The 12,757-nt window shown below is 47.3% G+C and overlaps 1 protein-coding gene across 1 annotated transcript in view; it reads left to right on the forward strand.

The window, feature by feature from the left end:
• Positions 1–933: 933 nt before the first annotated feature.
• Positions 934–12,757, forward strand: part of COL4A1 (collagen type IV alpha 1 chain) — a 196,212-nt gene continuing 184,388 nt past the window's right edge. Inside the window, exon 1 of the mRNA XM_090047161.1 lies at positions 934–1,359. Within this exon, the coding sequence (XP_089903287.1) occupies positions 934–1,359 (426 nt within the window). The remainder of the gene's footprint in view (positions 1,360–12,757) is intronic.

Below are 12,757 nucleotides of genomic sequence, written 5' to 3' on the forward strand. Positions count from 1 at the left end.
AGCCAGGTTTTGCCTGGGGGTGGGGGTAGTCCCTATGTTTTCCCCCTCCCCCCAACACTTTTCTGCTGGATCAGACAGCCCAGCCCAGCCCAGGGTTGGAAAGCATGCTGGGATGTTGGAGACTCTGATTTAACTTGAGCCAGGAAGGGGTCTGGCACAGAAGTTTCATAAACTGGTTTGACCCAAATGAGTTATGTCCGGTACTACATCCTACCAGGTTCACTTTAAACCAGTTTCAGCCATTTTGAAACTAGTTTCTGTGCACTGAACTTCTGTTCTGCTACAGGTGTAAACCAATTTCTGATGACATCAACCAGTCTGTGTGTAACTTCTGCCCCTATTCAATGTGGTTTGCTTGGAAACTTCCAATAGAAGGGGGAGCATGCTGCTGGGACTGGAAAGACATCCAGACCACTCCTTCCAGCAGAGAAGTGATCATCCATTCCTGCATCCTTATAGTATGATACCGAACCATTTGATTCGGGGGGATTCATTCATACTTGCGGAACAGAAAGACTGCCTGCCAAAACAAGGCTGGGAGAGCCAGGGAATTCTTGCTACAGGATTGTTCACCGGGCTCTCTAATCCAGCGGGCTTTCTTTCCGGGTGTGCTCCGGGAAGATTGCTCTCCAGGCTGGCAGATGAGGTGTACATCACTCGGTTCAGACACTGATGGCCAGTGGCAGCAGTACCGAATCTCATAGCCCGGGGGTGTCAATCCCCCCTCCTTGCGGGCCGGGTCCGGCTAGAGGACTGGGCAGCGGGGCGAGTGGCACCGGGGTTCACGCAGGCGCCCCCGCGGGGCGCTGAGCCCCAGAGCGTGGTGGTGGGCGCCGCTCCCCCTCCTTCCAAAGCCCCGGCTCCTCTGCCCGCCGCAGGGGCTGGATCCAGCCGAGGGGCGGTAGTTTTGACAGCCCTGCCCCGAGGACCCGCATGCTTCCCGTGCCTGGAAACAAGGCGCCCGCGCCCGCGCCCCGCACTCACCCTCCCGCTGCCTCCGCCGAGCCGAGCCCCGCGCCAGGCGCCCGGGCGCTGTGTGCGGGGCGAGGCAGGAGCCGGGCCCCCAGGCAGAGGAGGAGGAGGCGCAGGAGGAGGAGGAGGGAAGCAGCAGCAGCCCTGAGTGCAGAGGGGCCGCGCCCCCCGCCCCCTCATTCCTGGCTGCTGGGCGGGCGGAGCCCTCGGCTTCCCCGCCGGCCAGGCCAGGCGCAGAGGCAGCCGCCCGGCGCGGAGGGCGGACGACGCGACGGGACGGGACGGGCCCCGCGCTGCAGCAGGATGAGGCCGCGGCGGGGCGCGGGGCTGGCGCTGGCCGCGCTGCTGCTGCTGCTGAGCCGGGAGCCGGCCGGGGTGTCCGCCGCGGTGAGTACCTGCGAGGCCAGGGGCGATGCTGGGGCCTCTGGCCCTGCCCTGGCGGTGGCGCCCAGCCGCGCGGCGCTGGGAGGCGCTACGCGACCCCCCGGCTTGGGCGAGCCTTGTGTCGCGAGCGGCATCCCCCGGCCGGCAGGACCCCAGTGCTGCTGAGCCGCCTCGATAGACAACCTGAGGGTTTCTCTGCGGCTTCGTTGACAAAGAAATCCAGCGCCGTTTGAAATAAGTCCGAAATATAGCCCTGATTGACCCAAATGTGCTCGTGGTTGGCAGCAGACAGAGCCTGAGAGAGAGAGAGTCAAAGTAGTATATCTTCTCAGTCAGTCTATCATTTAGTATTTACTGTTGCCCTGGGCTTTTATTGCCCTGATCTTTACTATGTAAGGCAGGAGTGGACAATTATTTGGACTGGGTGGCCACATTGGGAGTTTTGATGAGCAGCTGCGAGCCAGGTCAGCATCCCTGCTGCAGCCCACCAAAACTTCTCACCTGGGATGGGCTGCAGGCAGGCCGGGAGCAGGGTGGGCAGGCGAGGCCAGGGTCATTGGGTGGGGACACAGGGTGGTGACAGCAGGGGGCAGGGCCCCTCACATCCTGGGCCCTGGCCCTGGGTGCAGCTCCCCACTGGCTCAGCCATGGGCCCTATCTGCACAGCTCCCAACTGGTCTGCATGGGCACCCTGGGCCAGGGCTGAGGCAGAGCCACAATCTGCTTGGGGCCTGCCTATGCCCTGTGGGTGGTGTGCAGGGGGTATATGCGTGTGTGTGTGTGTGGGGGGGCTGCCAGGGTCTTAGGTCCTGGGAGCTGGCTGGGGTTGAGGGGAAGAAGGTGGGGAGGTATGTGCAGCACAGCTCACCCAGGACCCTGTGTGGTCCATGGCTACCCCCACTACACTCTGCATGGGGCCAAGCAGTGCCCCCTCCTGCTGGGACAGCCTACACCAAGCTCCTACCCATGCCCGCCAGCCCAGCCCTGGTCAGCATGCACAGGTTATTGGTTGGGCTCTCCCAGTGCAGCTGCAGCTGCCCAGGTGATGTTTATCTTTCCTCGCCTGCAGCAGCAGCTCCACCCCCTCCTGCCCCTGCCCCTGCCCCTGCCGCGCAACTCTGGAGGGGGGGAAACTTCAGCTGGGCGGCTTCTGCTCCAGTGCACAGGGCTCTGACTCCAGCTTCTGGCCACCTTCCATCCGTTTTATCCGCCTGCAGATGGTTGCTTATTGCACCTGGTAGGTAGAGAGCATGGAAGGGAGTTGGAAGTGTAGCCCTGTGTGCTGGGGCAGGAGCTGGGCAGCTGCAGCTTTTCTCCTGCCTAAAGTGGCACAGCAGGAACAGGGGCAGGAACAGAAAAAGGAGTTGCTGCTGCTGGAGGTGAGGGGAGCTGAGCAGCACCTGGGTGGCTGCAGCTGCATTGGGAACAGCCCCACTGTCTGAACCGGGTGGGGATCAGCCCCATGTGGAATGCTGTGGGCAGCAGCTGCCAGGATGGATCCAGTCAATTGGCAGGCGCCCCGCACTGGCCAGATCCAATCAGTTGGTGGGTCAGATCCAGCCTGTGGGCTGTATTTTGGCGCCCCCTGATTTAAGGTACTTATAGTTTTCGTATCTAAGCAATGTCTGCTCCCCGCACCTGGGCCAGTGTCATTTTACTCTGGGATGGAATGGAGGTAAGTTGTACCTGGGGTGGTGGAGTGGGGGGAGGGGTGGCATAGATGAGCTAGAGAAGGTCCAAAGTGGGGCAACCAGGCTGGTGAGCGATGCAGAGGAAGAAACACTAGGTTGGTTCAGAAAAAGAAGCTGAGGGGGATGGGGGAAAGGGGAGGATATTGGGGGCGGGGTACAGAGAAGGGTTTCTACAAAACTGTAGGGTGAAGGAAGAGTAAGACAGGATGTATTTGTTACCTTCCCTCTCACCAGACAAGAATGAGTAGGGTGACATGAACCTAGTCCATTGAAAACTAACAGGAAACAGTTCTTTTTCATGCCCTGGGTCATTCCAGTATGGATCTCACTGCCCCCAGATGTTGGGGGGAGGTGAGAGTTTAGCCTGATTCCAGAAAAAAAGGGGATGGGAGATCTTGAAGGAAAGAGGCAGTGTGAGTTACTGAGTAGGGGAGGGAGGGACACAGCTTTGGCACTGCCTAGACCAATGCTGGAGGCTTCAAGTGACAGAGGAGCACTGAGGAAAAAAACCCAAACACTGGTCATCCCCAGTTTACTCTCCCCTTCAGCATCTACTCTGCTGTGTTACACAGGAGACTGGGCAAGATGGATTATAGTCTGAGCTAGTAAATGGTAATCCTTATGGTCTGTATGTTCTTACAATTGGCCACTCTCTAAAACAGCTGCAGATGGCTTTTCCCCTCTGGCTGGTCCAGTAGCCTTCCTGCCAGGGGAAATGTTCAGGTACTCCTTTGCTGGGGCATCTGTGCATGTGTGTAAGTACTGACGGAATACATTCCTCCTTCCACTTCCTTTTTTAGGAGTCTCTGTGCCAGTGAGAGTTCATGTCACTCAGGAGATCTGGGTGGCAATGTACTACCATATTGCAGTTCATAGCTATGTGCTGAAGCCTGTCAATGCTGCAGCCAGGATGTGTGAGACTTTGCAGGCTACACTGTCTCCAGCTCTCTTCTTGTCCTCCCCAGGCTCCCGCATTATGCTCTTCCCTGTGATCTAGTGCCTGGGGTGGACCATGCCAGAGCAAAAACAAGGGGCCTCACACTGCAATTTCTATTGAAATCATAGTAGTTTTGCTTTTCCAGGCATGACCATGCATTGAAACCGTGATTTTTTAAAAAAAAGAACTAGCTTACCCCAATTTCTATACAGGCTTCTATTATCTCCTGTCATGAGCAGTATTCTGAAGACTTCAGACTGAAGAGCCAGTCCGAGGGAAGAGGCTCTAGTATCTTAAGATTTTTGAGCCTTCACCTATGAAAACAAGTTCCAGCTACCAAGGATGACATTTGTTGTTAAAGTTTCTCCCAATGCAATTAGTTTTTCCCAGATGTTTATCTTGTGTTAGTCATAAAATATGCTGAGTTTTGCAGCATTTTTGAAAAGTTTGCCTAGGTACTTGAGACTGAAATAATTTGATTCTGTTTGTAAAAATCTAGATGTCTTGGTTCAGAAATAATACCTTCTATTAGACTAGCTAGTGTACCAAATACATCCTTGATTCTCTTTCAGCACTTACCAGTTATATTTATTTCAAATAGTACCCTTTGAAAAGAGAACTTTTTATTGCCTCCTTGGTTTCTTGCATTAATTTTAGGTTTATTTTGTAGTAGTCGAGTAGTTTATTACAGAAGGTGACAGACTTTTGATTTTTGGATGTGGGCAGATAAATGAATCATTATTTTTCAGATTTCCTAGGAATTTAGATTTGGTACTTTAAAAAAAACACTTTTGTGCTTCCTTTCTGATTAACTTAAGCAAATTTGATTTGTTAAAAATATTGACCTAAAGATACAACAATCATAGAAGACTTGTATTTAGTCAAGGCAAAACAAAAGCTCTGTACAACCCCAGTAAATTCTCCCTGTGCCTGAAGAAGAGTGCTGTGCTGGAAAGCTTGCAAAGAACGATTTTCCCAACTATTTAGAAATTTTAAATTTCTTCCTATTTCCATTCTTGCTGACATCCTGTCAGTTACACTTTTAGCTTCTCTCATTACTTGGAGTGTCAGAACAGCAGAGACTTCCTATATCTGAAGAAGGGTGATTGTGCCTGATAGCTTGCTAAGAACTTTTTTCCAACTGCTGAATTAGTTTAATCACATCTACTCAAAGAACCTTGCCTCGTGTTAAGTAGAACACTGTGAGTAAATTGTTCCTTTGAAATTTATCTACAATGTACAGATACTTGTTTCTACTAAAACTACGAATCTGGATGAGAATTAAGGCTAATCATGATTTTGTTTTCATTTGTTAACCAGCTTTTCTTTCTGTTTTGCATTAACTCAGCTAGACTGATTTCCAAGCATCATGCCATAAGGCAACAAAAGCATGCTTTGGAAATGAGAATTGCTGCATTTCTGTGAACATAGATAAACTTCAAGCCTTCTATAGGTATTCTTTCTTAAGCCAGCTTGCTGTATCGGTATCCCACCTCCCCCTGCAAGACTCCTGACAGCAAGTACAGCAATAATCATAACATCTGTGAACATCCCTGAAGACTTTCAGCATTGACTTGACAATCGATTGGGTCCTCTTTGGTGGTCATTGTGGTTGACTGCTGTTTGTTTACTGCATCCATAGGGAGAGGTTTACTTGTGGTGGTAGAGAGTTGGTACAAATAGCTCATAAATTGAAATGCTTGCATGGGATTTAGAGCCATCCAAGGAGCGGAACTTTGCTGTAGAGATGACTGCAAAGTTGACAGGGTGATCCCTATTTATTATTTCCTAATATGTTCAATTTGCAAGATTTTTTTCCCCGCTGTAAACTCAGCGTAGGCTCTGGGAGTCATGCTTGGCTGCTGCTAATTTATATAACAAACAGTAAAAGCTGTCCTGTAGAATAATATTGGTCACAGTCTGATTGGATTTGGCTCATGCTTTCAAGGACACTTGTAGAATCCCATTACTTTATATAGAGAGGCACAGATGGGTAGGCTTGTCTCTTGGTTTCCATCCAGGGCCACAACAGTCAGATGCTGCCTTGTTCTGTTCACAGCATCAGAACAGTCTCGCTCATTACACTGTGTGCTCACGACTTATATACCTGTTTTGCCAATTCCTCCACTGTGGTCTTTACTGTTGTACTTTGCAGTCTTTTAGTCCTTTGGCTCAGAAGTTCTAGTTTTTTTGGCAGCCAGACTACAGTTATATAGTTCCTGCCCTTCTCCACTGAGGGGATCCTGAAAGGGGCAGGCTTTTTAAGGCCTCAAGGGATAATCCATCTACTGCTACCCACGTGGTTTTGCAAAGGGCAAGGAGAATCCGTCCATCCATTCCTTCCTTTACTTCCTTCCGTTACAAGTTGTAATTGATTGGAACGGTAATCAGTTCTGTTGATGGGGCAGAAAATGTAGCAAAATCTTGTTCACATTAATTTAGCTATATTATTTCTGTAGGATAGTAGGAATTAAAGAGTCAAAACTCATTCTTTTCCTTCAAGGACTAGAAGATGTGACTGAATACACACAGAGAGAACATCTTCTGAGTGGGATGTTGTTGCTCTTATAAAGAGCCATATAACTTAAATCAGGATAACGTGCCTCAAACCAGCAAAATGAAACACCCCTTGACAGCTTCTGTTGATGACTGTCAGGTATTAGTTTGGCATTACTAAATGTACTTATTTATAGCTTTATACAAACTCATTGTAATTTAGAAGTATAATTGGCAATATTTTTTAGTTACTGTTAGATTTTGATTCCAAAACTTGTAAGTACACTGAAGTGAAAACAAAGGGCAATTTTGTGTTCACATCAGGCTGAGGGACTGTTCCCTTGAGTTAAGTTACATAGGAAACTTGTTTTATGGAACTCTGCAGGAGTTGTCATTTCCAGCACCCTTAAGGCTGTGGTTTACTTTGAAGTAAATCTCTAGTTCTTTGAACTGGAATTACTTAGCAAAGAGGACAAAATGCTGTAAAAATCTTAGCTAGTGTTTTGATATCTTGTCTGTGCCACAGCAGTTGGATCATAAAATTCTCCATGCTCTTTGAACTAGAACATATCTTTAAAGTATGTTTAAATGGTAGGATGATTTGACACTGATATAGGAAGATTTAACAGTGCTGATCTTCAGTGATGTGAAAGAGATGCCCCTATATTTCAGCTGCATTTAGCATTCTCTTTGAGATCCAAATACACCTCTCATTTGAGTTCAGTGGAAGTTTTGCTATTGAAATAATGGAAGTGAGAGAGAGAACAATTACTATTTAACCTGACAAGAAAGGTGGGCCAGAAAAATAATAAACAAGCACAACATTTTATCATATAGTGCTATTGCCAGTTTCTAGTGCCGTTTCAGTTAAACCAAAGTGATGCTAACTCACTTTTGTGAATGATTTTATTCATTTATAAAAAAAAATTATTCTGGTTGCACTTATGGGAAAAACCTAGCTTTAGAGCATCCTCATGGTCCAAACCAATTTTAAAGATTTTTCTTTTCTATTACAGATTTATTGATAATAAAGAGTGTAATGTAACTAAGTACTATAGCATTCAGTGCATAAATCAAATAAGAAGTGCATGATTTATAGAACTACTGTGATATCTAGTTATAGCTTTCACCCATGCTAAATAATTCTCAGTGTTGTATATATTAATATATGTATTGTTTATGGCTTATTGTAGACACTCATTTTATCTGAATGTAGAGATTGTAACTGAGAGGAGTTTATGTAAAAACAAAACAAAACAATTAAACCCCGGTCTTGGATAACCTCAAACATGCCATTTCTTGTGAATACACTCCATCATGAATATTGTTCCTTTTGTGAGAATAGACTAAACAAAGGAGGATTTAAAAACCTCAACCAAAAAGGGAGAGAGAGAAAGAGAAATTGCCTTCCCAGTGTTTAAAAGTTCTGTACCGCTGCTTTCTCAGAATTTCTGCTGAAATTCCCATAAGCAAGTTCTTAGCATCTTGCAGCGTCTGGAGTAAAGTGAAACATTTGAGGATGGTCTGTTGTCTGGCTAACTTTAGGCAGTAACCACTATGGAAAACTTACTGGACACAGATCACATTGGTAGGAACTTCATTTCCATTTTTGAGAGGATGTCATTGAATGTTTCTGGGCTGAATGCTGCATGTAATTACATATTACTAATTTTTCTTGAGTTGTTATTCTGTAGAGGTGTACAACCTTATGGCCCTGTAGGCCAGATGAACAGTTCAGGCCCAGTCTGAAGTCCAGATCAGGCCCTGGGACTTGGCACTATGTCCTCCTATCCCAGAGGACTAGGATTGGGCCTTGAGGGCCTGGCACCAACCCCTGATTGGACCCCCAATCCCAGCATCCAGGGCCAGGTGGAGACAGCATAGAGCCCCAGTGCTACCTCTTCCATCCCTGTGTGTTGAGATTGGGTCCCAGGGGCTTGGTGCTGTCCCTTCCTGGCTCCCATGCACAGGGATTTGGTCCCTGGGGCTTGGTGCAACCCCCTCTTTCCCCCACAAGCTGGGACTGGGCCCTGGGGCCCTATGCTGTCTCCACCTGGCCCTGGATGCTGGGATTGGAGGCCCAATCAAGAATGTAGGGCATGGGGCTTCCCATGGGTCCATAAATTTGGCAGCAGGGGAGCGGTACCATCCATGGGCTGGGGTTTAAGCACTCTTGTTACAGTGCAATACCTTACACCAAGGGTGCTCAATGTCTGGCCCATGGGCCAGATATGGCTTGCAGAATCATTGCACTAGGCCTGCAGGGCTCCTCATGAGTCATAAAATTGGGCAGCTGAGGAGCAGTGGCTATTAATATGGCTACCCTTCTCCCTGCCAAATTCCCAAAGCCCAAGTCCCATGCAGCCGGATGGGGCCAAGCTGGGCCCCAACCCCTTCTCCTGCAGGGCTGGATCATGCCTCTACCCTCCTGGGGACAGACTGGGGCCTAGCCACGCTTCCCTATGGGGCCAGGCTATGCCTTCTTCCTTCTTTTCTGGGACCAGGTTGGGGCTGGGCCATTCCCCCTTCCCCTTGCAAGGCTGGGGCACACCCTCTACTCTTGGATCAGAGTCATGTTTCTTTTTCCTGCAGGCCTATGTTGGGGCCAGCTTACTCCCCACGCTCCTCTGTGCAGCCAGATGGTGACTGCTGTTCCTACAGGGGTGCCAGATCAGGAGCATCAGCTGGATCCAGCACATGGATGGACCCGGCCCTGCCAGTCTGGTCCACTGGGCAAAAAGGTTGAGCACCACTGCCTTAGACTTTAAAATAGAGCAAACATACATTCAGCAGGTTTTAGCCTAGTCAGTATTTGTCACTTAATACTATACTTATCTTTCATTTAATCTTCTTTCTCTTGTTAGCTTTAAATCTGTCACATACTCATTTCAGCAGGTGTCCCTTAGTTCTAGCATTCTGGGATTTGGTGAACAACAGTTCCACACCCTTCATGATTTTATAGACTTTTATCATATTCCTCCTCAGCCTTCTTTTCAAACTGAAAAGTCCTAGCCATTTTAGTTCCTGTCTTTCTCTGTACCTTTTCTAGTTCTAGTACATCCTTTTTAAGATGTTGGGACCAAAACTTTGCACAGTATTCAAGATATATGCACACTATGGATTCGTATAATGGCATGATGATGTTCTTTGTTTTGTTTTCAGTTCCTTTCATAATGATGTCCAGACAGCAAATTCCCACTGTTCACACAGGTTCCTATCCTGTGTACAGGACTTCCACCTGATGCAGGAGATACCTGGTCCCACTAGGGGGAATGCCTTACTGGACCTGGTATTGGCAACAAGGGATAACATGATAGGGGACCTACAGATCAGTAGTCACCTGGGGGACAGTGGCCACCAAATAATAGAAATCATCATAAGGCATAGAGTGGGTAAGGTAACTAGTAGGGTGGAAGTTCTAGACTTCAGGAAGGCCAACTTCAGTGAACTCAGGTGTTTAGTCAATGACGCGCTGCGGAGTAGCAGATTTGGTGAGATGGGAGCCCAGGAAGGGTGGCTGTGCCTTAAGGAAACAGTCCTTTGGGCACAGAGGGAGACTGTTTCAATGCGGTGGGGAAAGAGCTAAGAGGCTTCCTTGGCTGACCAGAGAAATCCAGACTAAGGGCAAAAAGGGGGACATATAAGCAGTGGAAACAGGGAGAGATTACTAAAGAGGAGTATGTCTCCTCAGCTCGCAATTGTAGGGAGGCAGTTAGAAAGGCCAAAGCTACCATGGAGCTGAGGATGGCATCCCAAGTTAAGGATAACAAAAAATTGGTTTTCAGATATATAGGGAGTAAAAGGAAGGCCTAGGGTGGAATAGGACCACTACTGAAGGGGCAAAAGCAATTGGTGACAGACAGGGAGGACAAGGCTGAACTCCTCAATGAGTTCTTTGCCTCAGGCTTACTAAACGAGGGGCAAGACAAGTCTCACATGGTAGAGAGGCAACAGCTAGGCACCAGACTACCAAGCATTGACCCTGAGATGTTGCAGAGTCACTTGAAAGGACTGGATGTATTTAAGATGAACATGAGTTGACAGTGTGATGAAGTCATCAGAAAAGCTAACTGCACTTTATTGTGCATCAGCAGATACATGTCAAACAGAACCAAGGAGGTGATACTTCCCCTCTATCGGGTGTTGGTCAGACTGCAGTTGGAGTACTGCATGCAGTTTTGGGTGCCACACTTCAAGAGTGATGTGGTTAACCTGGAGAGGGTCCAGAGGAGGGCCACTCATATGGTTAAGGGCTTGTAGGCCAAGCCCTAGGAGGAGAGACTAGGGCACCTGGACCTCTTCAGCCTCCGGAAGAGAAGGTTGAGAGGTGACTTTGTGGCTGCCTATAAATTCATCATGGGGGCGCAGAAGGGGATTGGTGAGGCTCTACTCACCAAGGCACCCCTGGGGGTCACAAGAAATAATGACCATAAGCTAGCAGAGAGCAGATTTCGACTGGACATTAGGAGGAACTTCTTCACAGTTAGAGTGGCCAAGGTCTGGAATGGGCTCCCAAGGGAGATGGTGCTCTCCCCTACCCTAGGGGTCTTCAAGTGGAGGTTGGATGGGCATTTGGCTGGGGTCATCTGAACCCAGCACTATCCTGTCTATGCAGGGGGTCGGACTCAATCTATTGAGGTCCCTTCTGACCCTAACATCTATGAAACTATGAATTTTGTTGGCTTTTTTTAAAGTTGCCAGTGCACATTGAGCTGATGTTCTTAGAGAACTATCTGTGAGGACTCCAGGGTCTCTTTCTCAAGGCATAATGGCTTGTTCAGAACCTAGCATTGTTTACATATGGTTGAGGTTATTTTACCCCACCTGCATTACTTTGCAGTTGTCAGTGAAGTTCATCTGCCATTTTTTTTTGCCCACTTGCTTAGCTTGGTGAGAACTATTTGTAGCTATTCTTCATCAGTTTGGGACTTGGCTGCCTGGAATAATTTGGTCTCATCTGCAAACTTCGAGATTTCACAGGTCATTGATGAAAATAGACAAAATAGGGCGTGACAGAGCCCTTCAGGACTCTACTTTTGATCTCCCTTCATCCTGAACCGAGCCTATTTAGCCTTACCCTTTGCTTTCTATCTTTTAACCAGTTCTCAGTCCACAAAAGAACCTTCCCTTCATTCCTGTGGCAACAGTTCATTTAGAGACCTTTGGTGAGGGATCTTGTTGAATATTTTTTGGACAACTGTTATGTCCCATTCTAAGGCTGTCATGCATCTGTGAAAGAGGAAGGATGAAATAAAGGATGCAGCAATGGTCTTTCCTTCGTTTTTCCATATTCAGCACTAACTTCCCAAGTGTAAATTGATGCATTAGGGGAAGCTGTGATTGCGTATATCAGTGGTTGACAGCCTGTGGAATGGGCAGCCTCTGTGTGTGGCATGCAACAGACTGGAGAGGGTAAAGACCACACAGTAGCAGATAGGGAAAGGAGCAGAAAACAGAGCAGCAGATCAGACAGGGAGAACAGGGCAGGAAGCAGAGCATCTGATCAAGCAGGGGAAGGGATTCTGAGTTGTACTTAGGGAGGGTGCAAGGATAATTTATGGCACACCTGCGAAAAAGATTGGCCCCCGCAGGTGTATGTTATTCCATCCCCAGGATTGCCCTGAAATGAACAGCTGTGCATTTCCACTCATTGAAAACTGGCTAAATCTCACAATCTTGCACATGGTGAATTGTGTATGATGTATCATATATATTCCGTATTTTGAAATGGTTAGGGCTAGTAGAATAATGTCTTATATTAGCATTAATTTCTTAAAAGAGCGAGGTCTGTCAAGTTTACCCAAATGTAATACCACCTTACTTCCCCATGTAGAATTGGATTATTTGTGTAGTAATACAAATCAGAAAGATGGCATTACAGATCCCACAGAATGATTGCTATAGACGATATGATACTATACTATACTATACAGAACATAATAATTTACGTTAAGGCTTTGAACTCTCACATTAGTGACCATGCAGTAGCATTTGAATAGCATAAAAAAATCTTGTGTTCAGTTGAATCATGATACTCAGCCTAGCCTGTAAACTGTATACTTAGATGTTTCCATGTACACTCAGGAAGAAGATATTCAGACAGATTATATTTTCCCATAGAACATAAGGGTTTGAATAGGTGTTTTACTGTAGACTAAACACAACCTTAAAGTATATACAACCTTAGCAGTTTAGAATAATGGTTTAGAAAATGAAACAGAAATATGAACACATTATTGAAAGTTTCTGCTATCTATAATATCCTTATCTGCTATCG

The sequence above is a fragment of the Crocodylus siamensis genome, chromosome 1 (genome assembly GCF_052110815.1).
Source record: "Crocodylus siamensis isolate JL-2025a chromosome 1, ASM5211081v1, whole genome shotgun sequence".
In the NCBI taxonomy this organism is placed as follows: domain Eukaryota; kingdom Metazoa; phylum Chordata; order Crocodylia; family Crocodylidae; genus Crocodylus; species Crocodylus siamensis.